The sequence below is a fragment of the Oncorhynchus nerka genome, linkage group LG28 (assembly GCF_034236695.1).
Source record: "Oncorhynchus nerka isolate Pitt River linkage group LG28, Oner_Uvic_2.0, whole genome shotgun sequence".
NCBI classification, from domain to species: domain Eukaryota; kingdom Metazoa; phylum Chordata; class Actinopteri; order Salmoniformes; family Salmonidae; genus Oncorhynchus; species Oncorhynchus nerka.
In genome coordinates this window covers 63,442,565-63,468,799 of record NC_088423.1, presented here as the reverse complement: position 1 = coordinate 63,468,799, position 26,235 = coordinate 63,442,565, and the positions used below count along the sequence as shown (strand labels likewise).

Here is a 26,235-nt window from a genome sequence, read left to right as displayed (position 1 = left end):
GGAAGCATCCCTTGGAGAGGTTGAATAAGTTCGCTCTAGAGCAACCCTGGGAGAGATACGTTCATCTCAGGAAATGGTCAATGTGAACACTGACTGCTGGGTCCATACCAGTGAAAAGCTCTGTAAAGGATGTGCAGTGTGTGTGTGGGCAGTGTGTGTGGTGTGTGTGAATGTGTGTGCATGTTCATGGTGTCACTGGTTGTTCTGTGTCACAGTTTGCTACTGTATATTGACCTCCTTTATTGCTCTAAGTCCTCCCAGCATCATCGAGTAGACACTATTCAATATCATAACATAGATCACCTCTAGGGAAAGAACAGATTGCTCTTTTGCTCTTACAGATTTATTAACGTCAATCATTTTATAAAAAGCATTTATTTCAAAGTGTTTCGCTTCTTAGATAGAAGCACATAATAAAGCAACAGTACAATGTTCATAAAATATAAGGGTGATGCTGTAACATTTTCTTACATGTTGAAATACTGATATCTGCATGTGTACTAAAATAAGAACATTTTACAAATAGGTACCATAAATTCGACATAGAAATTAGGCATTATTCACTACAACAGGACAGATTGCTATCTTCTCAACGAGGGAGAAAAACATACGCCAAACAAAGAAAATGTAAAAAATTAAGAGAACAAAAAAAAAAATCATAGTAATCATAACATAATTAAAAAATAAAAAAGATTTACAAGAACCAATAGGCGCAAATTTGATCCTCAAGAGACATATTTGCACATTGTACTGTACATACGTTATATGGACTTCAGCTTGCTTTAGGATATACTTTTCAAGTTGCAAAAAATGCACTGTGATGCAAGAAAGTCCATTACTTAAGGCGATTTTTGAGCTCACAGGTCTTTCCTTGTGATTGATCATTGGTGAGATTGGGCTGAAAGGGGGGATTTTTCTCTGGATTTGTGAAAAAACACTGTCTCTGTTTTTGTTGAATCCATCTTCCTCAGGAAGAGGGAGGTGCTACAGGAGCGACCAGTCTCAGGTTTTCTGTTACTGTTTTCTCATAGGTTTTTCATTGATATAAGGCAACAATTTTCTCTTCTCCTTTGTGAGCTCATTCACAGTATCAACAATTACATGTCTCTCTGTGACCCACATTCCAACCCCAAACCGTAGTAACCTACAAAATGACTAAAAAAGTGAAATACCAAGTGTTATTTGATCTCTCACCACAAACATTAAGCATGTCTTCATTTTTCATACACACCAGTACATCCCACAGAGGTGATTTTTTTGTTTTTGTTTAATTTTTCAGTTTTTTATCTTTCTTTCTTTCTCTCGCTCTTGTCTCCAACTCCTCAATACCATCTGTCCTTCCTTACCAAACATCCCCAACAGGTATCTAGTATACTGCAGGTATACTTTACACGTACAAATAACAAAGTTTACTATAAATAAAAATGCTTGTGGTATACTTATAGTAAACTTCAAGCACCACACAGTCAGTGGAGGGTTGGAGAAAGGGCGCAAGGAGATGGTCGGGGAAATGGGTGAACGTTAAGAGTTGTCATCGGCGGAGTCTTTGGTGCCGTAAAGGTCGGCCAGCTTCTTGAAGCGCGGGCCCCAGCTTTGGAGGTAGTCGTAGTCTAGGTCTGAATCTGTGGTCACCGATTCCAGGGAGCTGAGGGATCCAGCGATGGAGCCCCGGCCCTCATAGCCATAGATCTGGATGGAGTCATAGGGAGGGGCCGTGGGGTCGCTGTCCGCGTCGTTAATGCGGGTCTTGATGAAATCATCCACGTCCACAGTGTTGGCCACGGGGTGCCCGCCAGGCCTCATCGGGTACTGGAGCTCAGGCTTGATGTCCTTACGGGGTAGGAAGCCGTTGGCACCGTCAGGGTTCTGTAGTGTAGCAATGTCGAAGGCCTCTGTGTCCTCCTCTCCACCGCCTTCATCATCATAGGTGATGATGTTCTCACGGATGTCTTCCTCCTCGAAGACGATGAGTGGCTCCTTCTTCTGACGACGCAGTGCCACAAACAGCACCACGATTGCTGCCATGAGAAACATATCAAATCAGCCAATCATGTAGAACCTCTAGCTCTTACAGCTCTTAAATACCTTTAGCATATCAAATTCCCTAATTAGCCACGCTTTGACAGATGTGGAAAATAAATCAGAGCTGCACATAATTTGGATTAGAAGTGCAAAAATATACAGTATGTTGAATTACAGGTGGTATGAATCTGTCAACATTTTTAAACAGTGTTAATTGCAAGTTAAATAATCATTTGAGCCTGTGTACATAATCAAAACGCACACTATTAATACTCTGTCAAGCATCTGCCCATAAATACTTAAAAGTATTCTGAAAACATTAAGGATAAGCACCACTCAAGATGGTATAAAATATCAAACAAGTTAAATATTAGATCAACAACAGATTGAATGCAACTTGATGTTTTCTTTGGCGCTGATGCTCACCCAGGAGAATGACGATACAGGCGAGTATGGCGATGAGAGCTCCGGTGCTGAGGCCTGCAGGCAGGATGTAAGGCTCCACGTTACAGGACAGGATGGTGTCCTTACTGTCACAGCTGCACACTCGAATGGTCAGCGTGTTGGTGCTGCTCATGGGAGGGTTGCCGTTGTCGTTGATCTCAATGGGAAGGAAGTAGACATCCTGGGTCATCCGGCTGAAGCCCCTCCGGGTCACATATATGCTGGCTGTGCTGTCTGTGGTGAACAAGAGGGGAGCAGAAGTATAATAAGTACAGAGTAAAGAGGGTCCTTCAAAATGTCTCCTCTGAGGGGGGACATCTTATAGAGACATACCCCAAGAGACTTGCAGCTGTAATTGTTACAAAAGGTGGCTCTACAAAGTATTGACTTTGAGGGGGTGAATAATTATGCACGCTCAAGTTTTCTAATTTGTTGTTTGTTTCACAATAAAACATATTATGCATCTTCAAAGTGGTAGACATGTTGTGTAAATCAAATGATACAAACCCCCCCAAAAATATTAATTTTAATTCCAGGTTGTAAGGCAACAAAATAGGAAAAATGCCAAGGGGGTGAATACTTTTGCAAGCCACTGTATTCCAGGTACAGACTGTACAAACTGCTTAACACGATCATAGTTATAACCAAAGAGTTTTACTTAGCCAACGAGTTCATAAGGCAGACGTATAGCTGCGGGGAGGAGAAGCAATGAGCTGTGATTTTTCCAGATATTACATTATTGTAATATTGTGAACATTTATTAGCTTTTAGAAGTGCAATCAAAGCTCTAGTGGAGGTAGCTGTATTGGTTTTACTTGGGGCTGGGTGAGGGTGGAAGGATGCCAAGTGCACTCTCCTGACTCCGTGCAAGGTCGCACTCAGAAACAGAGATGGAGTGAGTTCATTTAGGTGCTTGTGGCTTAGTCATTTTCCCTCCCTCTCTCACAGCGGTGTCCTCAGCCCACTATAGCTTTTTCAGAAAAGGTTTCTCATGACAAAAACTATTGTGCATACAGAACAGAAGGGTGAAAGGGCTCTATGAATCCTGCGCTATTCATTATAGGTCGACCTCATAGGTTATCATTGTCTTAGTAGAGTATCTCCTAAGGGTTGAAGTAGAACACAGTCTAAAGCCATGAGAACTTAAATATCCTATATGAACAAGGTAACATGGCTGAAAGAAGCACGTCATAAGAAGCCGCTTTCAAGGAACATTTTCTTCATAAAATGATACTTATTAAGTGTTCTTACATCTGCAGTTTTGAGAGTGCAAGAAAAAACTAAATAGCCCCCGCTGTCTCAGACAGACACCACAAACTCTGAAAATCCAGAGAAAATCCATTGATAAATGTAGATTGGAAAGCTGTCCATTTGAAAGGAGGCTTTTGGCTCCAGATAAACCCAACAAATCAGAGTGGCTGTAATCTTTTCTGCTCATATTGTGGGCTTTTTGAAAATACTGTTGAAAAGCACTCATTTTGACTCCCCCTCCAAAACAAAGGTAATCTGGTTTGGGAAGAAGAATGCCCTTCTTCCCACAGGTGTTACTACTACCTCTGAGGGTTTAGAGCTTGAGGTAGTCACCTCATACAAGTACTTAGGAGTATGGCTAGACGGTGCACTGTCCTTCTCTCAGCACATATCAAAGCTCTAGGCTAAAGTTAAATCAAGACTTAGTTTCCTCTATCGTAATTGCTCCTCTTTCAGCCCAGGTGCCAAACTAACCCTGATTCAGATGACCATCCTACCTACGCTAGATTACAGAGACATAATTTATAGATCGGCAGGTAAGGGTGCTCTTGAGCGGCTAGATGTTCTTTACCATTCGGCCATCAGATTTGCCACCAATGCTCCTTGTAGGACACATCACTGCACTCTATACTCCTCTATAAACTGGTCATCTGTGTATCCCCGTCGCAAGACCCACTGGTTGATGCTTATTTATAAAACCCTCTTAGGCCTCACTCCCCCCTATGTGAGATATCTACTGCAGCCCTCATCCTCCACATACAACACCCTTTCTGACATTCACATTCTGTTAAAGGTTCCCAAAGCACACACATCCCTGGGTCGCTCCTCTTTTCAGTTCGCTGCAGCTGGCGACTGGAACGAGCTGCAACAAATGCTCAAACTGGACAGTTTTATCTCAATCTCTTCATTCAAAGACACTCTTACTGACAGTTGTGGTGGCTTTGCATGATGCATTGTTGTCTCTACTTTCTTGCCCTCTGTGCTGTTGTCTGTGCACAATAATATTTGTACCATGTTTTGTGCTGCTACCATGTTGCGTTGCTACGATGTTGTTGTCGTGTTGTGTTGCTACCATGCTGTGATGTCATGTGTTGCTGCCTTGCTATGTCTTAGGTCTCTCTTTATGTAGTGTTGTGGTGTCTCTCTTGTTGTGATGTGTGTTTAGTCCTATATTTATATTGTATTTATTCATCGTCCCAGGTCCCCGCAGGAGACCTTTTTCCTTTTGGTAGACCATCGTTGTAAATAACCATTTGTTCTTAATTAACTGACTTGCCTAGTTAAATAAAGGTAAAAAAATATATATATAAAAAAAAAAAAATGAAAGCAGATCAAACGGGTAGAGAGCCAGTCCTCGCCATGCTGGCTGCTGTATAGTCACTGCAGCACTGCTTGGAACAGTTTGATATGACTTTATCTGGGGATTTTTATTTTTTTAAATGATCCCATTAAACTGTAATTAACACATTCATTCCCCCTCATTCATTCTCCTCCATCACAGAAGCAGATATGCTTGGAAGTGGCTTGTGACCACGGCGCGGTCTGGAAGAGTATTAAAAGAGATGGCTGACGATGAAAAAAAGAGCTTAAGTTTATAGAATGAAAATATTGATGGATGCATGTCATTAAGAGAAGTGTCATGTAATTGCTTGTTCAAAGATGGCAATGCTGACTGAACTACTCGCAGCAGCTGTTGAATGTCTCCATCGTAGTTATTGCAATAGCTTTGTCACATGGTCCTGAGCAATCTCTATGGATATAAGCAAGTCTAATCAAGCATTTTTATGGAGTCAACACTCTGTGATTAACTTTTGCTTCTCATTATCTTTAATCCGAGAGTTTATCAACAAGGTTGATGAATGCTATTCCCATGATGACTAATTCTCCTCTGATGAGAGATGGCATCCTCTGGGGATAAATACCACTGTGCCTCATCTGTTGAAATGGAATGTAACAGGTACTCTTTCTGACCAGGATCGCCTAACCAGCCGCTCCATCACTGTGACTGGCAGACTGGAAAGGGCTTTGAGCTTAATCACAGCTGGGATGAGTCACCAGCCAGGCAGGCCCCCAAACACGGCAGGCAGAAGGAAAGGTGCTATCTCTCTCGCTCTCTCTCACTTCTCCACCCCTGGCTGATCAGACAGAGTGTGATGTAGGGATAACTAATGCAATCACAAGCTCCGCAAACTGATCCAACAGGCTCAGTCTCCTACGCAGCAGTTCACCGATGTAGAGGCTAGGACGCCAGAGAGACACCCATGGTAATTAATAAGTGGGGAGCTCTATGGGATCTAGCTTCAAATCCAACTTCAGTCTACAAAGATCTGCTGAATCACTTCCGATGCATAAACAGTGCAAATGTAGAGAAACCTGATTTGATGTAAAGAAGGAAAAAGACCCCGAGTTGTTCTATCTCACTGACTGGAGTACTGGACCAAACAGAAGTCGCTCTTCTCGTTGATGGAAATAGAACGTTTGAGCCCACCCACCTCTGTTGTCTTTCAGGGAGAAGTTGTGGTTGTTGACAGCCTCTGGGGCGATGCTGAAGTGGAAGTACTGTCGGTGGGCCATCTCATCCTTGTCCACCGCACTGACTGTCTCTATGAGCTGAGTTGAACAACACACATAGGAGTTAGTACAGACCGAGTTCACCAAAACACTGAACATATTCAATATAGTCACTATAATATAAATATATTTTTGCACATGGTGGTTACTAGTATGCATAAAGATCTGTCTTATCTAAATGTGACTTGGGTAAAAGTACAATATACATTGTGAATGATTAGACTTACTTTGCCAGGGGAGGCATTTTCACACACAAGGATTTCGTTCTGTGTGGCAAACTCAGGGGCGTTGTCATTCATATCTTTGACTTTGATGTTGACACGTACTTTTGTATCTTGGTGATGTCCCCCTGTGCAGAATGACAAAAATGAATAACAAACAAGTTAGTGATTCAGTGCGCATTCATGGGATTTGCCTGGCTAGAAAACAAAACCAGCTCCCACTGCAAACACAATGAGAAGACAGCACAGTATGAACCTATTTATTGTATAAGAAATGATGTAGGTTGTTGAATGCTTGGAAATGATGCTGTCAGACAAGTGTCATGCATAATATAACAGAACTGCTTGATCTCTAAAGTTCCAGACAACATTTTTGATGCATCAAATTATCCCTGATAGGAGAGATGGACATATTTGATACAGATATACTTCAAAACCAGACATAATCATCTGGAGTAGAATCACACAGACAGCGAACAGCAACTTAAAGATGTTTATTTCTGATTTGGGGGGGATGTGGATGTTTTGCAGTAGTCTCTAGCTACTCATTTCAGTTTTTGAAAGGCACTTTGTGGTAATCTTCTCTTAAAAACATCTTGAGGGGTGGCGACTCTAGGACCACATAAGAGCCGGGTGGGAACACAACAGTTCCTGGATTGGGAGGCATGATGTCTCTGATATTTCCAGCTACCCTCTAATTTGAAACCCGAGGTGGATATTGGAGGGTGGCGTACCAATCTCAGTGGCGCTGACAGAGATGTTGTGCCAGGGTAGTGTCTCCCGGTCCAGCGGTCTGGTGGTCTTGATGATGCCATCCTCCGGGCCGACACTGAAGAACTGCTCAACGTCCGTGTAGCGTGGAATCATGTACCTGCAGTGAACAGTAATGATAAGTAAACACGTATTCGATTAGGGCCTGGTTCCTTAGATAAATCAAAAGCCTAATTATTATTGTGCTGTAGGAATGCACGTTTGCATTATTTGGATGAATGTATTCAATGGAACAAGGTTTATAGTTACAACAAAGAAACGGCATGTTCATTTAAATATTTGCTCCCGCAGAGCAGGAAATAATATAGGCTATTTCTTTTGTTTACTGATTGAGTAGGGCCCTGCACTATTTTATGTTGACAAGACGAGGCCTTTGAAACTGAAATCATCTACATATCAACATAACATTGGCAATTTAAAACAGCAAGGATGTATTATAACACAATGGGTCTGGGTGGGGTTGACAGCGGCGCTAAAAACAAACACAAATGAGTAACAGAGAGAGTGACAGAGAGTGTTCCAAGAAGCCTACCTGACAGGGTTGTTAGCCACGTCTGTGTCTTTAGCGTGTACACGGCCCACCACGGTCCCATCGTGGGCATTCTCCTCCACCTCGAAGCTGTAGCTAGTTGCCAGGAAAGCAGGCGGCTCATCTGCGTCCTCCACCATAACCTTAACCGTGGCTGTGTCTTTGTAGGGTCCCCAGGCGATGAAGCGGGGGTCCACGTGTGTATTGGATGCCTCTACTCTCAGGGTGTATGCCCTCTTAGTCTCAAAGTCCACAGGCTGGAAAGAGGGAGCAGAGTGGATTTAGCAATAATACATTCAAACTATATCATCATTAATATCTTGGGACAAAAATGAGAAGGTTGTCTAAACGTAATTATTTCTATAATACAATTACTGCATCATAAAAAAGTATTTACTGTAGCTGTACACTGCTATCTAGAACCTTAGAGGGTTCTTCGGTTGTCCCCATAGGAGAACCATTCAAAGAACCCTTTCTGGTTGCAGGTAGAACCATTTTGGTTACAGGTAGAACCCTTTTAGGTTCTATGTAGAACCCTTTCTCCTGCAAAAGGGTTCTGCCTGGAACCAAAGAGAGTTCTACCTAGAACCAAAAATGTTTATCCAGCCGAAGAACCTATTTGGGATGCCTTTTTTCTAAGAGGGTCAAATCAAATGTCAGTATGGAGTTGAGATGCTAGCTAGAGGGTGCTGTTGCAAAATAAGACAGTGATGAGTCAGCATGAGACAACACCAAGACATTCTTTGCTCAGTCCTTGTACCTAAGATGACCCTTGTTTCAGTTTAATGCCTTATCTAAGTCATAGCCTCAAATCACCACCAGTTCATTTACTTGCAAGAAAATGGAAAGACACTCCCAAATCAATTATGCACAAACATAGTTAATGGCCATTTAGTGTGAACAACCCTTATCCCTCTACAGCCTCTGACTGCTTTCACACATCTGCATGTTTTCTTATTACCCTGTCTCACATCACTCGCATAAAATACCGAGTGAGACTTTAAAGTACCGACCGGAGTTGAGGGGGCGCCATACCAGGATGCACACACTCAAACAAACACACACTTTATCTCTCTCTCTGCCTGTGTGGTGATTGATGTGAAGTTGTTTTCCTATCTCAGTTTTTTTGTTCATCCTTCAGTATTTCTTTTGCATGTCTTTAATGAAGTGGTAGGAACAGCCATGACCCAGTTCTTTCCTTTAACAGGTCGGTGAATGTTCCTCACTGACGTTGTCTCCTGAAGCTGTGGTCCCCTTGCTCTCTGTCTCACCCCCCCCCCCCCCTTTATCTCTCTCTCTCTCCTCTCTTTCTCTCCCATCTCCATTTCTTTCTGTCTCCCTCCTCTCAACCCTCCCCCGTCTCGCTATCTCTCTCTCTCTGTTCTTTTATTTTGGCACTTAATAATTTGCTGCTGAAACTAATCAGCGATAGATAATATTCACAATAATGCCAGACTTCCTCTTAGCATTCAGCCTGCGCCTGGTAGCCCGCAGTTGAAACAGAATACTTGATTAAAACTCTGGCAATTCCGTCAGTCATTTCAACTTTAATTTTCAACATGTTTTGAAGAGCAAAAGGTGATGATTTCCCAAGAGGTGTATTGTGGAGGCATTATGTTATTGAGAAGAGCAGGGCTGCATCAAACTGATTGTTGTCGGCACGCTGTATCGTCCCCCTCTCCTCCACCTCCACACACACCACACCCAGCCTAATCAGCAGACAGAATGGTCTCATTTGGGGACATGGGTCCTGGAATTTGAGATAGCCAAACACTTTTAAGAATTACAACGCCCCCCCCACCACTCAGCGTCAAACCATTATTTCCCCTGATTCAATTCTTCCACTGTCCCCAGCTACAATTTCTATTACCCAACGTTCATAAGACTCATTATTGTTGCACCTCTCTGTTATGGAAATGAGGGGGATATGCACTCAGCAGCGAAGTATGATCCCACTTGGGTTCATGCGGCCATAGAGGAAGTTGTTTACATTCCTACATTTCAATGGCCGCTGTCGTGGCTTACCTGGTATAATCCGGAGCCATGATTAATAGAACAGTGCCATTTTTCAGCACGTAGACGACACACACTGGTACTCACACTCCACAGAACTGCCAAAATTACCCAGCTTGCGTAAACCCTTGAGAATGCAAAGGCCTTCCTCTCGGAGTTGTGTTATTTTTGGAGAGGAGTAGAGAGGACCGTGAGTGAGATTGCTGCTGATCTGAGTGTGAGGGAGCTTGTGCTGTGAAAGACAGTTGAGGGATTTTAAATAATAAAGCACCACCAGGTGGCAATGCTCCGTCTAGGCTGCTGCTGCTGCGTAGGGACTAGGGAGGGAAGCAGCGCCTCTCTCTCCCTCTCCCCTCTGGAGGCCCGGCTAAGCCTAACCATGGCAGGCAGCTCCAGGCGCAGTGGTGCCAGTGAGTACCTAGAGGCAGCCCAGGCACGGTGCAGTGCAGTGCAAGGCTGACCTCTCCAGGTCGGTAAATGTCGGCATAATCCCAGCCCCAGAGCACAGCAGAGCTGCAGCTCCACGCTAGCAGCCGACCCACAGTCGGACTGCCTGGATGAGATTCCTCTCCCAGAGAACCAGCCATGAAAGTCAATGCTCGTAATAAGAAACTGAAGCGGTGTCATTGCAATCACAGAGTGGAACGGTGAAAAATCACTCTCTCTCTCTCTCTCGCCACTGCTCAGTGTGTGCTTCAGTCTCACACACTCTTTCTCCTCCTCTTTCTCTCTCTACCACACATAAATTGCATATAGCCAGCTTTACACATTCAAACACGCACAGACACACAGGTGTGTCAAGAAATGTCAAGTATTGAGGCTAGCATTTTAGTCCTCAGAACGTTAGTGGAAGGGCAGTAGCAAAAAAGGCGATTCAATGCAGATGACCCTATACACTGTCTCACAACATTCCCTTCATTCCTCCACAATGTTTGTGGAATAGTAAATCGCCTTCACTCCCTTTTCACCTTTCTCAGTTTGATGACACCCTCGCGGGTGTCAGTGTCGGTGGTAATCTCAAACACAGTCATCCCATCGCCCTCGATGAAACGATATGACACAAGTCCATTCTCGCCCAGGTCTGGATCTTTAGCCTTCAGACGGCCCACCTCCTCACCCGAAACCTTGTCCTCTGAAACTGACATGGAGTATACACCTGTGGGGAGAAACAATAGAAACTGTTACAACTAAGAAAATATCATTCACACTTGTAGTCGACGCCCGATGCCTGGTTTGACTTACTCCGAGGTACAGAATACCATTCACCCAACTTTTCACTACATTCATGTAATCTTGTTTTAAATAAGCCCCTGCCTATCTTTGTCACTGTGGGAGCAGCTGTATATACAGGTTAAGTCGGAAGTTTACATACACCGTAGCCAAATGCATTTAAACTCAGTTCTCTGACATTTATTCCTAGTAAAAATTCCCTGTCTTAGGTCAGTTAGGATCACCACTTTATTTTAAGAATGTGAAATGTCAGAATAATAGTAGAGAGAATGATTTATTTCAGCTTTTATTTCTTTCATCACATTCCCAGTGGGTCAGAAGTTGACATACACTCAATTAGTATTTGGTAGCATTGCCTTTAAATTGTTTAACTTGGGTCAAACGTTTCGGGTAGCCTTCCACAAGCCTCCCGCAATAAGTTGGGTGAATTTTGTCCCATTCCTCCTGACAGAGCTGGTGTAACTGAGTCAGGTTTGTAGGCCTCCTTGTTCACACATGCTTTTTCAGTTCTGCCCATAATTATTTTATAGGATTGAGGTCAGGGCTTTGTGATGGCCACTCCAATTCCTTGACTTTGTTGTCCATAAGCCATTTTACCACAACTTTGGAAGTATGCTTGGTGTCATTGTCCATTTGGAAGACCCATTTGCAACCAAACTTTTACTTCCTAACTGATGTCGTGAGATGTTGCTTCAATATATCCACATCATTTTCTACCTCATGATGCCATCTATTTTGTGATGTGCACCAGGCCCTCGTGCAGGAAAGCACCTCCACAACATGATGCTGCCACCCTCGTGCTTCACGGTTGAGATGGTGTTCTTCGGCTTGCAACCCTCCCCCTTTTTCCTCCAAACATAACGATGGTCATTATGGCCAAACAGTTCTATTTTTTTTTCATCAGACCAGAGGATATTTCTCCAAAAAGTACGATCTTTGTCCCCATGTACAGTTGCAAACTGACTAGTCTGGCTTTTTTATGGCGGTTTTGAAGCAGTGGCTTCTTCCTTGCTGAGCGGCCTTTCAGGTTATGTCGATATAGGACTCGTTTTACTGTGGATATAGACACTTTTGTACCAGTTTCCTCCAGCATCTTCACAAGGTCCTTTGCTGTTGTTCTGGAATTGATTTACACTTTTCGCACCAAAGTACGTTCATCTCTAGGAGACAGAACACATCTCCTTCCTGAGCAGTATGATGGCTGCATGGTCCCATGGTGTTTATACTTGCATACCATTGTTTGTACAGATGAACGTGGTACCTTCAGACGTTTGGAAATTGCTCCCAAGGATGAACCAGACTTGTGGAGGTCTACAAAATACATTTCTGAAGTCATATTGGCTGATTTCTTTTGATTTTCCCATGATGTCAAAAAAAATGTCACTGAGTTTTAAGGTAGGCTTTGAAATACATCCACAGGTACACCTCCAATTGACTCAAATTATGTCAATTAGCCTATCAGAAGCTTCTAAAGCCATGACATCATTTTCTGGAGTTTTCCATGCTGTTTGAAGTCACAGTCAACTTGGTGTATGTAAACTTCTGTCCCACTGGAATTGTTATAAGTGAAATAATCTGTCTGTAAACAATTGTTGGTAAAATGACTTGTGTCATGCACAAAGTAGATGTCCTAACCGACTTGCCAAAACTGTAGTTTGTTAACAAGACATTGGTGGAGTGGTTGAAAAACGAGTCTTAATGATTCCAACCTAAGTTTATGTAAACTTCCGACATCAACTGACTATACATAGCTAGGTACTAGTAAAGAGGCTCCTATTCTTCACCCAGTAGCTCAGATTGTCACTGGTCGATTCCCTTCTCTTGCATGCCTTTAATTCTGACTCTTCCTGTATTCGCCTATAGGCTTATGTAATGTATGTTAGAAGAAGTTGAAGTTGTAAAATGTCAACTACTGTTATGGTTTTGATAGCATGATGTAACTTGCACTTTGTTTTCAGGTTTGATTGAGACAATGTATTCCCCTAACCGTATTCCTTCAATAACATTTTTTTAAATTAATATTATATCACTTGTGTATGTCTTTCCTTATCAAATGTAAGACTAAATGCCCTTTGTAATATATTTTGGTGCATATACAGTGAGCTCCAAAAGTATTGAGACAGGGGAAATGTTTTGTTCATAACACTTATTATGATTGACATTTGTTTGGTATAAGCCTTTCCTTTTAAGAGCTTTGTCACAGTGGACCAGTCAAAATACAAAGTGCTGGAGTACAGAGTCAAAACAACAAAAGCATTTTCACTGTCCCAATACCTTTGGAGCTCACTGTATGTGTTTAAAATACTATCCAGATAAGAAAGTGTCTGGTCATGGAACATTCCATAGAATTCTAGAAAAATACCACTGTTCACTAAAAAGGCTGTAACTCATTCACTGTAAAAGGTATTATTCCGATTTCAGATCATCAATCTTTACAAAATAAAGAACACTAAATATGCTCTAAGATTTTCTCTATTGTCAATGGCAGTTGTTTGAGGGGAAAAAAGCATTTAAGATACACATTTTCACAGGTGTTTTTTTCTTGACTGATTGCCAGTTGATTGATGTGGTGCTATCACATGTCATATCAGTTGAAAGGGCTGTTTCTCAGCTTTCAAAATGTGTATAATGTTTTCATATATGGTTTGACACCAGCAAATTATGCTCATTAATATACGCTGAGGTCATGGTCTCAGTAAATTCACAAATTCCTAAACTCTCCTACTGATGATGCAACAATACCAATATGGCGATTTACAGTTACTGTTAGCTGGTGTTCTAAAGCCTAGTGTTTCTATTTGCTTTTAATGCTGTAAAACACATTTATGGTATTTTACTATTCATTCTACAGCGTTTTACTGTTGAAATGAATTAATGGTGTGGTCCATCTTTGAAAGACATTGTATCTTTACCTGTTCTGCATTCACACCTAATTAAAGAGATTAGAGCGAGCGAGAGAGAGAGAGAGAGAGATATAAATGGAACACAAGAGATACCTGTGGAGATTCAGCTGGCCAGCACCTGAGGTCCACAGCCCATGAGCAGACAGTGTTTTGTGTTTGTATTTGCATGTGTGTGAGTGTGTGTGTCTACAGGGGTGCATACACCTGCCATTGGCCGAGGTAGAGCAGTAGGGCCATATGCCCTCTCCGCCCTGTCTGATCCTCCTATTGAAATGTTCAGAGCCAAACACTTCAGCTGCATTTAAAAATAACGCTGACATGGGAAGGAGCCTTTAAAAAAAAGGCCTGATCATATAAAGGGCTGCTACTTCAATCAGACTACATAAAAAACACAAGGGATCTTTTCATGAGAAAGTTACTGAATCCACCCAGTCTAAAACTGGCTCTGACCATGAGAGCTGGAAATAAATATTAACATAATATCAGAGGTTGAAACATGTGACAATACTGATGTGAATGTCATCTCAAAAAGTAGGTCATTACTTATTGAACAATGTTCCAGTTTTCATCATCTGGGAAAGAGTTGACATTATTGCACGTGGTTGAGTCAGCCCACTGACTCAGTTTTAGAAGTTTCTCACCCCACCCAGGACTAGTTTACCCCAAATATGTAGCTAATTTTCCATCCAAGAGCCGCTGTTAGCAGGGATACATCCGAGCCTCAGTGCTGATAGTAGGGGAAAGATTGGGAGCTCTCTGGGACAAATCTTCAGGCTCTGCTCTCAAGAAGTAGGGGGAAATTGATGTGGACCATTTCTACTATATGAGACGTAAATCTGTGTTTAGCTCGCGGTTTAGAGCTACAAGAATTCCCCTCCATTCCCCCTCTCCGTCGAACAGAAATACTGACATTAACACTGTTAATATTTCACAACTCTTTATCGCGCTTAAGATACTTGCTGTCATCACAGCTCCTATGAGCGCAATGAAACTGTTTATTAATAATTAAGTTTTAATATCCCCCTTTAACATCTATACCCTGTACAAACTCCGTGTTGCATGGCCTCTGGGGCCATCAGCCATCCATATGTTGAAGTTTTGAGGCTTGAGGAGCTCAGAGAGCGCTAGACTGGCTTAAAGCAGACCTGTCCCCCGAGGATGATGCTGCTCTTACCTCAGCAGAGAGGGACAGTGACGACGGGAAGAAAGACCATCTCAGGGACTAAGTTAGCTTTAGAAAATAGAAAATACATTTTTAAAAACATAGAAAAAGTGAAAGACATGACTCTTCACTTACTCTGAGGGAACTTGGGTGGGTTGTCGTTGACGTCCGTCAAGGTGATTTTCACTTCTGTTGTCCCTGACAATCCCCCCATGTGTCCCCCCATGTCCTTGGCTTGGATGACGACGTCATATTCCTGCCGAGCTTCCCTGTCCATGTTGGGCAGAGCTGTCCGGATTATCCCTGGGGACAGGAGAGGAGAAAGAGGAAAATGGCTTTAATTCAAGAGGGAGCCGCCTGTGACCTTTCAGCAGCCTACTACTATGCAAGGCCTACTGGGAGGAGCAGGGCATGATTGGTCATCACTGACACGTGAGATCACATTGCCATCTCATCCATCGGGCTCCTTTTCTAATATTGGGGTAATTACTGTGATATGTAAAAGGGAAAAAGAAGTGGCTTATTTCAATAGAAACTGCAGAACACTGCTCAGAACAGCAGTGAGGAACTGTTTTTTAAGCCAGTTGTTTATTTATTTATTTTTCTGTGAGGAAACTGGCACTTCTCACATCACAGGAGAATATGATGGGGATGGTTGTTCTCTGGTGATATTTAGATGAGCCTGTGCATGAAATGCAGATAAGCCAAAAACAAATTATAAATGTGAGCATTGGACATGATCCAGTGAAATATCCAGCTTTGGTTTATTAGCAGGATTTTCTCTCTCCGATCTCTCTCTCGCTCTGAGATCTCCCTGTTTGGCTGGGGGTACTTTGGCTCCCAGGATGCTTAGAGTTCAACCAGGATATTGCTTGCCTAATCTGGCCGTGAGTTAATTCTGTTTGGCAAAGGACAGGTACACTCAGACTTTGCCTTGGAGAAATCCCAAAGCACGACAGGACTAATCCTCAACACTCACTTGGCACGTATACAAAATGTGAGAATTGACTGATTATCATAAGATACATTTTTGATACAAGACATACAATATATATATATATATATATATATATATATATATATATATATATAGTGCCTTCAAAAGTATTCATCCCCCTGGCGTTTTTCCTATTTTGTTGCATTACAACCTGTCATTTAAATTGATTTCATGTAATGGATATACACAAAATAGTCCAAATTGGTGAAGTAAAAAAAAAAAAACTTTTTTCAACAACAACAAAAGAAAAACGCAAAAGTGGTGAGCGCATATGTATTCACCCCCTTTGCTATGAAGCCCCTAAATTGTATTTATTTTTATTTCACCTTTATTTAACCAGGTAGGCTAGTTGAGAACAAGTTCTCGTTTACAACTGTGACCTGGCCAAGATAAAGCAAAGCAGTTCGACACATACAACAACACACAGATACACATGGAATAAACAAACACAGTCAATAATAGAGTAGAAAAAGACTATATACAGTATGTGCAAATGAGGAAAGATAAGGGAGGTAAGGCAAAAAATAGGCCATGGTGGCGAAGTAATTACAATATACCAAATAAGATCTGGTGCAACCAATTACCTTCAGAAGTCACATAATCTGTCACAATCTGTCACATGATCTCAGTATATATACACCTGTTCTGAAATATCCCAGAGTCTGCAACACAACTAAGCAAGGGGCACCACCAAGCAAGGGGCACCACCAAGCAAGTGGCACCATGAAGACCAAGGAGCTCTCCAAACAGGTCAGGAATAAAGTTGTGGAGAAGTACAGATCAGGGTTGGGTTATAAAGAAATATCAGAAACGTTGAACATCCCACATAGCACCATTAAATCCATTATAAAAAAAATTAAAGAATATGGCACCACAACAAACCTGCCAAGAGAGGGCCGCCCACCAAAACTCATGGACCAGGCAAGGAGGGTATTAATCAGAAAGACAACAAAGGGACGAAAGATAATCCTGAAGGAGCTGCAAAGCTCCACAGCGGAGATTGGAGTATCTGTCCATAGGACCACTTTAAGCCATACACGCCACAGAGCTGGGCTTTATGGAAGAGTGCCAGAAGAAAGACATTGCTTAAATAAAAAATAAGCAAACACGTTTGGTGTTCACCAAAAGGCATGTGGGAGACTCCCAAACATATGGAAGAAGGTACTCTGGTCAGATGAGACAAAAATGTAGCATTTTGGACATCAAGAAAAACGCTATGTCTAGCGCAAACTCAACACCTCTCATCATCCCTGGAACACCATCCAAACCTAACACCACAGTGAAGCATGGTGGTGGCAGCATCATGCTGTGGGAATGTTTTTCATCAGAAGGGACTAGGGAACTGGTCAGAACTGGAGGAATGATGGATGGTGCAAAATACAGGGAAATTCCTGAGGGAAACCTGTTTCAGTCTTCCAAAGATTTGAGACTGGGACGGAGGTTCACCTTCCAGCAGGACAATGACCCTAAACTAAAGCAACACTCAAGTGTTTTAAGGGGAAATATTTAAATGTCTTGGAATGGCCTAGTCAAAGCCCAGACCTCAATACAATTGAGAATCTGTGGTATGACTTAAAGATTTCTGTACACCAGCGGAACCCATCCAACTTGAAGGAGCTGGAGCAGTTTTGCCTTGAGGAATGGGCAAAAATCCCAGTGGCTAGATGTGCCAAGCTTATAGAGACCCCAAGAGACATTCAGCTGTAATTGCTGCAAAAGCACGCTCAAGTTTTCAGTTTTTTTGTCTTATTTCTTGTTTGTTTCACAATACCGAATATTTGGCATCTTCAAAGTAGTAGACATGTTGTGTTAATCAAATGATACAAACCCCTCCCAAGATCTGTTTTAATTCCAGGTTGCAAGGCAACAAAATAGGAAAAAATGCCAAGGGGGTGAATACATTCGCAAGCCACTTACATATATATATATATATATGAAACAAGGTGGGACAGAGAGGTTGGGTACCTGTTTGTGGTTCCACTGAGAAGTAGGGCTGGCCCTGGAGAATGCTGTACACCAGTCTGGCACTATTCCCATAGGTGGGATCATCAGCATCTGTGGCTGTTACCTGCATCACTGAGGTACCTGGACGACACAAGAACAGCAGGTGTTATTATTTTCAACACCATTTACCCAACATAATACCTGCAATAAGAAAATCATTATGGCATTTAGCTTGAGCCAATACTATGTTTCTAAAATGAAATTCCTGCTATATACCTGATGCTGGAAGTGTTTGCCTTTCTAGAAATTGCTTATTCTTAACTGAAAATGTGGTGCAGTCAGCATCCCTCCCATAGTTATAATGTCCTTAAGTGCTCATGGTTTTGGGATTCACACAAAGCCTAGCCGTTTCGCCAGTATTTGAAATTAATTTGCCATCACAGTGGTTTCTGAACATATTTGAAGCTGGGCTGGTCTAGACTGCCGAGTCTGAGCCCCAGAAGCACCATTTGGGTTGTCAGCTGGTGGAATCGCAGGGAAATAGATTGTTACTCTGACAGGCCAGCATTAAGGATGTTGTATTACATGGTGTGATTCCCCCCCCCACACACACACACACACACACACTCACGCAAAAAAAAACATTCACAAGGAAGAGGGAAATTGCAAAGCCGCAACAACAACAGCAACGCTTCCAACTTTGCCTCCCCCGGTCAGATTACAGTAATTTTGAATAATACATGGGGAACAAGCTGTTCACTGGTAAACAGTCTGAGGAAGGGAGAATTAGACAGAGGGTAGAGAATCCTTCACGGTCCATTCCCCAGCCAGACTCACCGACGTTGGACATTTCAGGCACCCTGGCATAGTATGGCCCATGTAGGAACTCAGGTGGGTTGTCATTGATGTCCTGGACCTTGACTATGAACTCAGACGGAGGCTCCAGAGGCTTGTTGGTGGCCCTGTCCACAGCCTGGGCTGTGAGGGTGTACTGGGCCTGCTCTTCCCTGTCCAGGGTCTTGGTGGCATGGATGTTGCCTGTCTTGTCATCAATGACAAAAATGGTGCCTGCACCCTCCCCTGAGAGAATGTACTTGCAATTGCCATCCCCAGCATCAACGTCTGAGTGGAGCTGGAAACAAATGGAAAGAAAAATGTCAGCAAAATTACAACATGTAGTGTGATCACTAGGAGGAACATGGATAATGAGAAGCACATTCAGCCCAGGCAATCATGTAAATGTGATTACATTTAAATGCATAGCTTAGAGAAAACTGCCTTGAAACCAATATGTTTCAACATAGAGAATCAATCTATATTTACTCTGATGATAAACATTAGGTGCAACACAGCAACATTACAATTAGTGGTCTGTCACATTATCAGACAGTTAGTCATTTAGTTGATTGGTTAATGTCTGCAATTCAAAACACGCATAACTATATTCCCACAAACGCATATATGAATTGTATTTCAATTTATTTTGCAATATCTACCAACTTTTCATTATATTCTATGAAATATTGTTCATAGAAACCTGTCCTGCATGCATGTTGTTTTTGTTGTTGATTGATGTCATGATTGATATCCCAATCCAATAATAACAAGGTACCATCTCTGTCACTGCCGGAATTAGAGGCAAATTTAGGTCCCCATTTCTAATCGTCATTTCTGTGGACCCCTAAAATTGCCTGCTTCCCAGATGTCAATGTCTTTGGGGGATGCTTTGATATTAAAAAGGAAATCTAATTTATAATCTTTAATCAAGTGGGCCACTGATTGCTTTGTGTAACAAATTGAGGATATTGCAAGGTCTCCACTGGTAATGAAAACCCCCTGTGACTTTAATTCAGCGATCAACAGATAGAGAGGGGGAAAGAATGGGAGAGAAAAGAGAAGAGAGGTAGGAAGGTGATGATGAAGAATTTAAAACGGTGACCTTACCCTGCCCACTAACACTGGGTCTGGCCCTGTGTACTCCTCAATGACAAAGAACTGGTTCCAGACCCAGCCTCTCTTGGAGCGGTGTAGGACCTGTCCTTCCTTGCCTGTCCTCTCCCGGTGCCTGTGTAGAGAGAGGCGGCGGCGGTGGCTGTGCTCCAGGGGTGCCGAGGCGGCCACAGCGCTGCACAGCACGGCGCCCAGGCACATCAGGAACACCTGCAGTCCCAGTCCCTCCCACATCCTGCTGCCAGCCGACCAGTGCTGCTCCGCCTTCCTTTGGGCCTTGCTGCACGTGTGCCTGTGTCCCCTGAGAGGCACAACCCAGAGATAATCCTGGGAAAACCTTCCTCTGAGGTCCTTCCTGGATGGTGGCTTCACTCCACTCACTCACTAGCCTGGGGACTTGGACCCTAAGCCTCACCGGATCCTTTGGTTATGCTTTATGCAGTTACTCATCACAACCCCTTTCTTCTTCTCTCTCTTCCTCCTTCTTCTCCTCCCAACGTAGGCCCTGAAATGAAACGAAAATGCACAGAGTCGGTCACAGGGGACAAAACATTTCTGTACAAGAGTAGTTATCGTCAGCCCACACTCCAACCAAAGTTTTAATTGACTCCTCTCTAAATCTCGACATATTAATTCATTTTGTGCCTCTGTATCTTGCTCTAATTAAGTGACAGAGGTTGTAAACTCATTTGCTCTTATTTAATTAGACATCAAGCCACTGGTGTTCTCAGATTGAAGTGTTGCCTATGTTTTGTCCCTTGTAGTATTACATTAGGTGAGTAGAGCAAAAGGGAAATAGTCTCCTTCAAAATTCTAATTTGGTACAAAATGCATCACTTCATTTTCATTCACTGACCATGCACTTATGGTCAACAAAGCTACAACTGAGCTAAAAACAGAATAGTCTAATAGTCGATTTGCACAGTCCTAACTGCAAACAAAGCAGGCCTAATCACATGCCAATAGGTTATGTTACACATCCGACAATTAACCAGATGCTGTGTTGTTGTCAGTCCCATGATTGGCTCTCATCACTTCCTGCTTGGCTGCTCATGGATGGACAGGGGAACAAATGGACCTGCGGGAGATTTTCCTATCCACTGAGCCACTAAGAACCTTCAGCCTCAGCAACGATGCTAGCTGGGAGCCCAACCACAACAATAATGCTTTAACACACTGCGTACGGTGAAACACACGGTCCAGCAGGGAAGAGAGAGAGGGAGAGAAGAGAAAAAAACAGAACAAATCTCCAGCTTGTGTGGCAGAGCTCATAAATAAAGTCCAAATAAAGCACATCCACCAGTGAAGTAGGGAAATGGGCACCCTAACTCAGTTGGACCTCTCCACTGTCAGTCCCCATAATGAACGCCTGATAACGCTTCATGCTTTCCAGTGTCTCGGGTTGTAAATTGGCAGCTACTCCAGAAAAAGAAGACATTCTATGCTTTTTTTTTCATTATTGACTGGCCACCAAAAATGTCAGCCAACTGTGTGTGTAGGAGTGGTTTTATTGCCTCCGATACCCCATCATCTCAAGGGAAGTGTTTCCCATTTAAATGCCTCGGGAATCACAGGCATTCATCCGTCTTGGCTAAGACTATGGATGTGCTGAATAAGGAGTCTGGTCCAAAGTCAGTCATTGATGGCAAGTGACTCAACAGCGATGCAAAATGTCTCATCTATTACTGTAATACAGTGATTGTGAGTCATGTGTTAAGTATTCCAGTGGATGGCTAGACAGCTAAATGTTTCAATGCAGCACTACTGTGGAATGGTGTGAGAGACATCGGAGAATTTGTGAATATGGAAAAATACACTGAATACACCAAACATCAGAAACACCTTCCTAATAATATTGAGTTGCCCCCCCCCCCCATCCCCATCCCTCTTTTGCACTTAGAACAACCTCAATTCATCGGGGTATCGGCTCTACAAGGTGTCAAAAACATTTCACAGGGATGCTGGTCATGTTGACTACAATGCTTCCCACAGTTGTGTCAAGTAGGCAGGATGTCGTTTTTGTGGTGGACCATTCTTGATACAAATGGGAAACAGTTGAGCATGAAAAACCCAGCAGTGTTCCAGTTCTTGACACAAACCGGGGCGCCTGGCACCTACCTTTTGTTTTGCCCATTCACTCTCTGAATATAATACATACACAATCCATGTCTCAGTTGTCTCAAGGCTTACAAATACTTGTTTAACCTGTCTCCTCCCCTTCATCTCCACTGATTGAAGTGGATTTAAGAAGTGACATCAATAAGGGATCCCAGCGTTCTTAATGTTTGTCTACTCAGCGTATATCAACACTCTATAGCACCTTGTAAATATTGTAAAGGGGCGGATAGGCCATAGCTGTAGACACTAATATATGCAGGTTTACTGTCATGGGTCTTGCCCTAGAGGCAGAACTGAGCGATTGCCGCAAGATGGACAAGCTGCAAAGTGAAAATTGGCTATGTTGTAAACATTTATGGGAAAAAAATTTGCTTTTTGGTCTTAATTTAAGGTTAAGTGTAACGAATGAGCTGAGAGTCGGGAAGCAAGTACAGGGAGTGAGTGTTTTAATAAATAAGAGAAACACGAAACACAATTCACCGACATGAAACAGAGTCAATAACACCTGAGGAAAGTACCAAGGGGAGTGACAGATATAGGGAAGATAATCAAGGAGGTGATGGAGTCCAGGTGAGTGTCACAAGACTCATGGGAAAAACGCTGTGTGTTTCATGTTCCTCTTGAATATTCATATTTTAAATTGAACACAGGGTCAAAATTGTTACTGAGACTTTGAAGAAAAGGGGAGAAGAAAAATTGCTTGTGTTTCAGAAGAAATTCCATGCTGATGTTTAATATTGAGTACCAATTAAAACAATCCCTCTAGTCTTTCTCACATCAATAGACTCCATGCTGAAAAGGCATACGATCCCACACCATTTGATCAAGGGGAACCCCGAAAAGCACGTATCAGCTCAGTGGGGCTCTTACATAATTGAACTCTAACCAGTAAGCATAGTCCTCAAAGGAAATATCATTAAGCAGTGAATACAAATCAAATGTTATTGGTTCTTTCAATGCAGGGCCTCATTAGGGTTATGATGAGAACCTAAATGATGTCCTAAATAAGTAAAGCATTTCTTCAGCCACTGAAGGTGCATGTGGGGGTTGGGATTTGGTTTTTATAGCTGGGAGATGTGTTCTTCCTTGTACAATTATTATGATTATTTTTTAAGTAGATGGTTATTGGAGCGATCGTTTAAAAAAAAAAAACAGCAGACAGAGTATGGAACTGTGCTCAAATCTGAACCTCCCCGTGCAGAGGGGCTCAGCTTTGTCTTGCGTGACTGATCATTAACATTGTACAAGAAAAGCAAAGAGAAGCTCCCTCTCTCTCCCTCCCTCTCTCTCTGGCTCTCTCGTATTCTCTAGTGCCAGTTTAATTCTGTAAGGTCCAGTCGCACGTACAAGATGAAGTCGGTCTAAAGCAATAAGGGTGATTCATGTCTGAGTAGATGTGATATATGCCCCTTTCTTCCACAACCCTGGAGGCTCCACCCGTCTGTTTTCACAACTGTTTATGACCGTATGGTGTGTGTGTGTGTGTGTGTGTGTGTGTGTGTGTGTGTGTGTGTGTGTGTGTGTGTGTGTGTGTGTGTGTGTGTGTGGGTGCACAAAGTATGTCTATTGTGTGCACATGTACTGATTCGTGTGAATAGTGTGTGCAAACAGCTTATTTATTGGGTGGTGTTGTTATACAATGAGTCGCCTATGCTGTCTGGGCACGGGAAATGTTTATTTCATTATTTTATTGATCCTTTATTTAACTGGGCAAGTCAGTTAAGAACACGTTATTGTTTACAATGACGGCCTACCAAAAGGCAGAAGGACTCCTGCGGGGTGGAGGCCTGGGATTAAAAATTAAAAATATGGGTCAAAACACACATCACGACAAAAGAGAGGCGTATGGTGGCAAAATAATAAAATAAAGTTTATCCAGTGTGTCTATGTATTTAACTAAAGTCACGTGATGTACTGATAAGATGTGCTCCCTCTTCTAGAACACTTCCCCTTTGTCTGCGTGTCTGACCCATAGTTCTGGACTCACAGACAAAGTGCTGTTATTCCCTTTTTTAGCAGTAGACTGAACTAAGCTGTAACAGACGAGCAGGACAAATGGTTTTGGCTTCTTTTAGAAACAGTGTGGAGACAATGAGCATTGAGAAATGGCGCGACATATCTTGACAACAATAAAAAACTCACCTCAGGCCAACCTCAGTTTCTCAGTTCCGTAGTCCTTTAAGGTCAGCAACCAGTACATCCTCACGGCTATCGCTCTGTTTGTTTGTCACACCACCCAAAATGGGGGCTGTAATTTCCTTCTATAAACTGAGACCCAAACTCTTCTTCATTGACCTTTTAACATTGCACTTTATGTGATCCCCTCCATTACTGCAATTCGTATCTAATAAAAGAAAATATGTTTATTGAATGTCAGAGTCTCTCTCATTTGGTGGGAATTTCCATGGCAGACACCACAACACTACATAAAGAGAGACCTAAGACAACAACGCAGCATGGCAGCAACCCATGACAAGACAGCATGGTAGCAACACAACAGGACAACAACATTGCAGCAACACAACATGGCAGCAGCACAAAATATGCTACAAACATTATTATGCACAGACAACAGGACAAAGGGCAAGGAGGTAGAGACAACAATACATCCCACAAAGCAGCTACAACTGTCAGTAAGAGTATCCGTGATTGAGTCTGAATGAAGAGATGGAGAAAAAAACTGTCCAGTTGGAGTGTTTTTTTGCGAGAGAGAGAGAGAGAGAGAAAGACAGAGAAGGAGTGACAGAGAAAGAAAGAGAAAAAAGAAAGAGTGAGGGATAGAGGGAAAGAGAAAAATACAGAGAGAGAGGGAGGAGATAAAGAAGAGAGAGACAGAGAGAGAGAGAGAGAGGTAGAGGCGACAGTCTAGCGTTACAAATGGGGTTGCTGCGAGGGACGCAGCATCTTTGGAATGAATTCCCCACGTGCCGCCTGCTTCCTGGCCTTCCCATTTCCTGACCAGCTTTGATGCACTTACTGGAGCAGTGGAGGAGGCTTTAGTGCTTGGTTGACTGTGCAGCTTGAGGGGATGTAAAAGAGTGGAGGTAATGCTGCTCTAAGAATGGCATGTGTGACATACCTTCGCACCGCTTGAATGCGATATTGAATGATTTCTCCGTACGATGACCTAATCTACATGGAATAAAATCATTTACGATTACAACAATAACAAAGATCATTAAATATATAGCTGAATGTTTTTTCATTCAATTTCCAATAAATTATACCTCTAAAAAGTAGGCTATGCCTCCTTTCAAGATACAAGCATGGTACTGTACAGGTTATACTGATAAGACCATGTTTTCACTCAACGCAAAGTGGCCATATGATCACGGCAGATTGCTCGACAGACCGTATCATAATGAAAATAAACCACCCTTCTAAGCCCTCCACATGTTCTGTAATCCGCCACTTTCATGGACAAACCAGGCGCACTGCAGTCTGTATATTACACCATAGGCGCCGAATGTTTTCCTTTAACAATGCTGTATTTTGGAGCATGACCCCTGTATCCACCTGAGTGGTGGTTCTATTCCTAGGAATCGGGCTTTCTCCGAATTTTACCCCTTGCACACATATAAATCTTTGTTTGAAAAAAAAAAGAAGAGAGAAATAACACCACCGTCGCCTCCTCATTCTCACAGCGTTGAAAGAAGCCGATCAGGGTCAAGTGATCGGGTCTGTTGTCTTGTGTAGTCCTCAGAGCTCCACTCTGATAGGTAATTGCTCCAACACTACTACCACAGAGGACTCTGAGATCAGGAGATTCTGCTATTCTCTCACTCGTTTTAGAGAGATAATTTTGTTTGTTTTAAAGCAAGCTTTCTGCAATTCTACCCATTTTGCTATGGGGGGAGCAAACACTTTGCAATTCTACACATTTTGCTATGGGGGGAGCAAACACTTTGCAATTCTACACATTTTGTCATGACGGGGAGCAAACACTTTGCAATTCTACACATTTTGTCATGACAGGGAGCAAACACTTTGCAATTCTACACATTTTGCCATGGGGGGAGCAAACACCTTGCAATTCTACACATTTTGCCATGGGGGGAGCAAACACTTTGCAATTTTGCCATGGGGGAGCAAACATTTTGCTACATATT

The 26,235-nt window shown here is 42.6% G+C and overlaps 1 protein-coding gene across 1 annotated transcript in view; it reads right to left on the bottom strand.

Moving 5' to 3' along the window:
• Window positions 1-356: 356 nt before the first annotated feature.
• The window catches only part of LOC115113522 (cadherin-11-like), a 76,853-nt gene continuing 50,974 nt past the window's right edge, over window positions 357-26,235 (bottom strand). Inside the window, exons 2-12 of the mRNA XM_029641286.2 lie at window positions 20,003-20,513; window positions 18,896-19,190; window positions 18,080-18,199; window positions 15,253-15,420; window positions 10,791-10,978; window positions 7,813-8,066; window positions 7,244-7,380; window positions 6,516-6,637; window positions 6,210-6,327; window positions 2,449-2,700; window positions 357-2,018 (exon numbers count right to left, since the gene is read on the bottom strand). Of these exons, the coding sequence (XP_029497146.1) occupies window positions 1,522-2,018; window positions 2,449-2,700; window positions 6,210-6,327; window positions 6,516-6,637; window positions 7,244-7,380; window positions 7,813-8,066; window positions 10,791-10,978; window positions 15,253-15,420; window positions 18,080-18,199; window positions 18,896-19,190; window positions 20,003-20,242 (2,391 nt within the window). The 5' untranslated portion in view covers window positions 20,243-20,513 and the 3' untranslated portion in view covers window positions 357-1,521. The remainder of the gene's footprint in view (window positions 2,019-2,448; window positions 2,701-6,209; window positions 6,328-6,515; window positions 6,638-7,243; window positions 7,381-7,812; window positions 8,067-10,790; window positions 10,979-15,252; window positions 15,421-18,079; window positions 18,200-18,895; window positions 19,191-20,002; window positions 20,514-26,235) is intronic.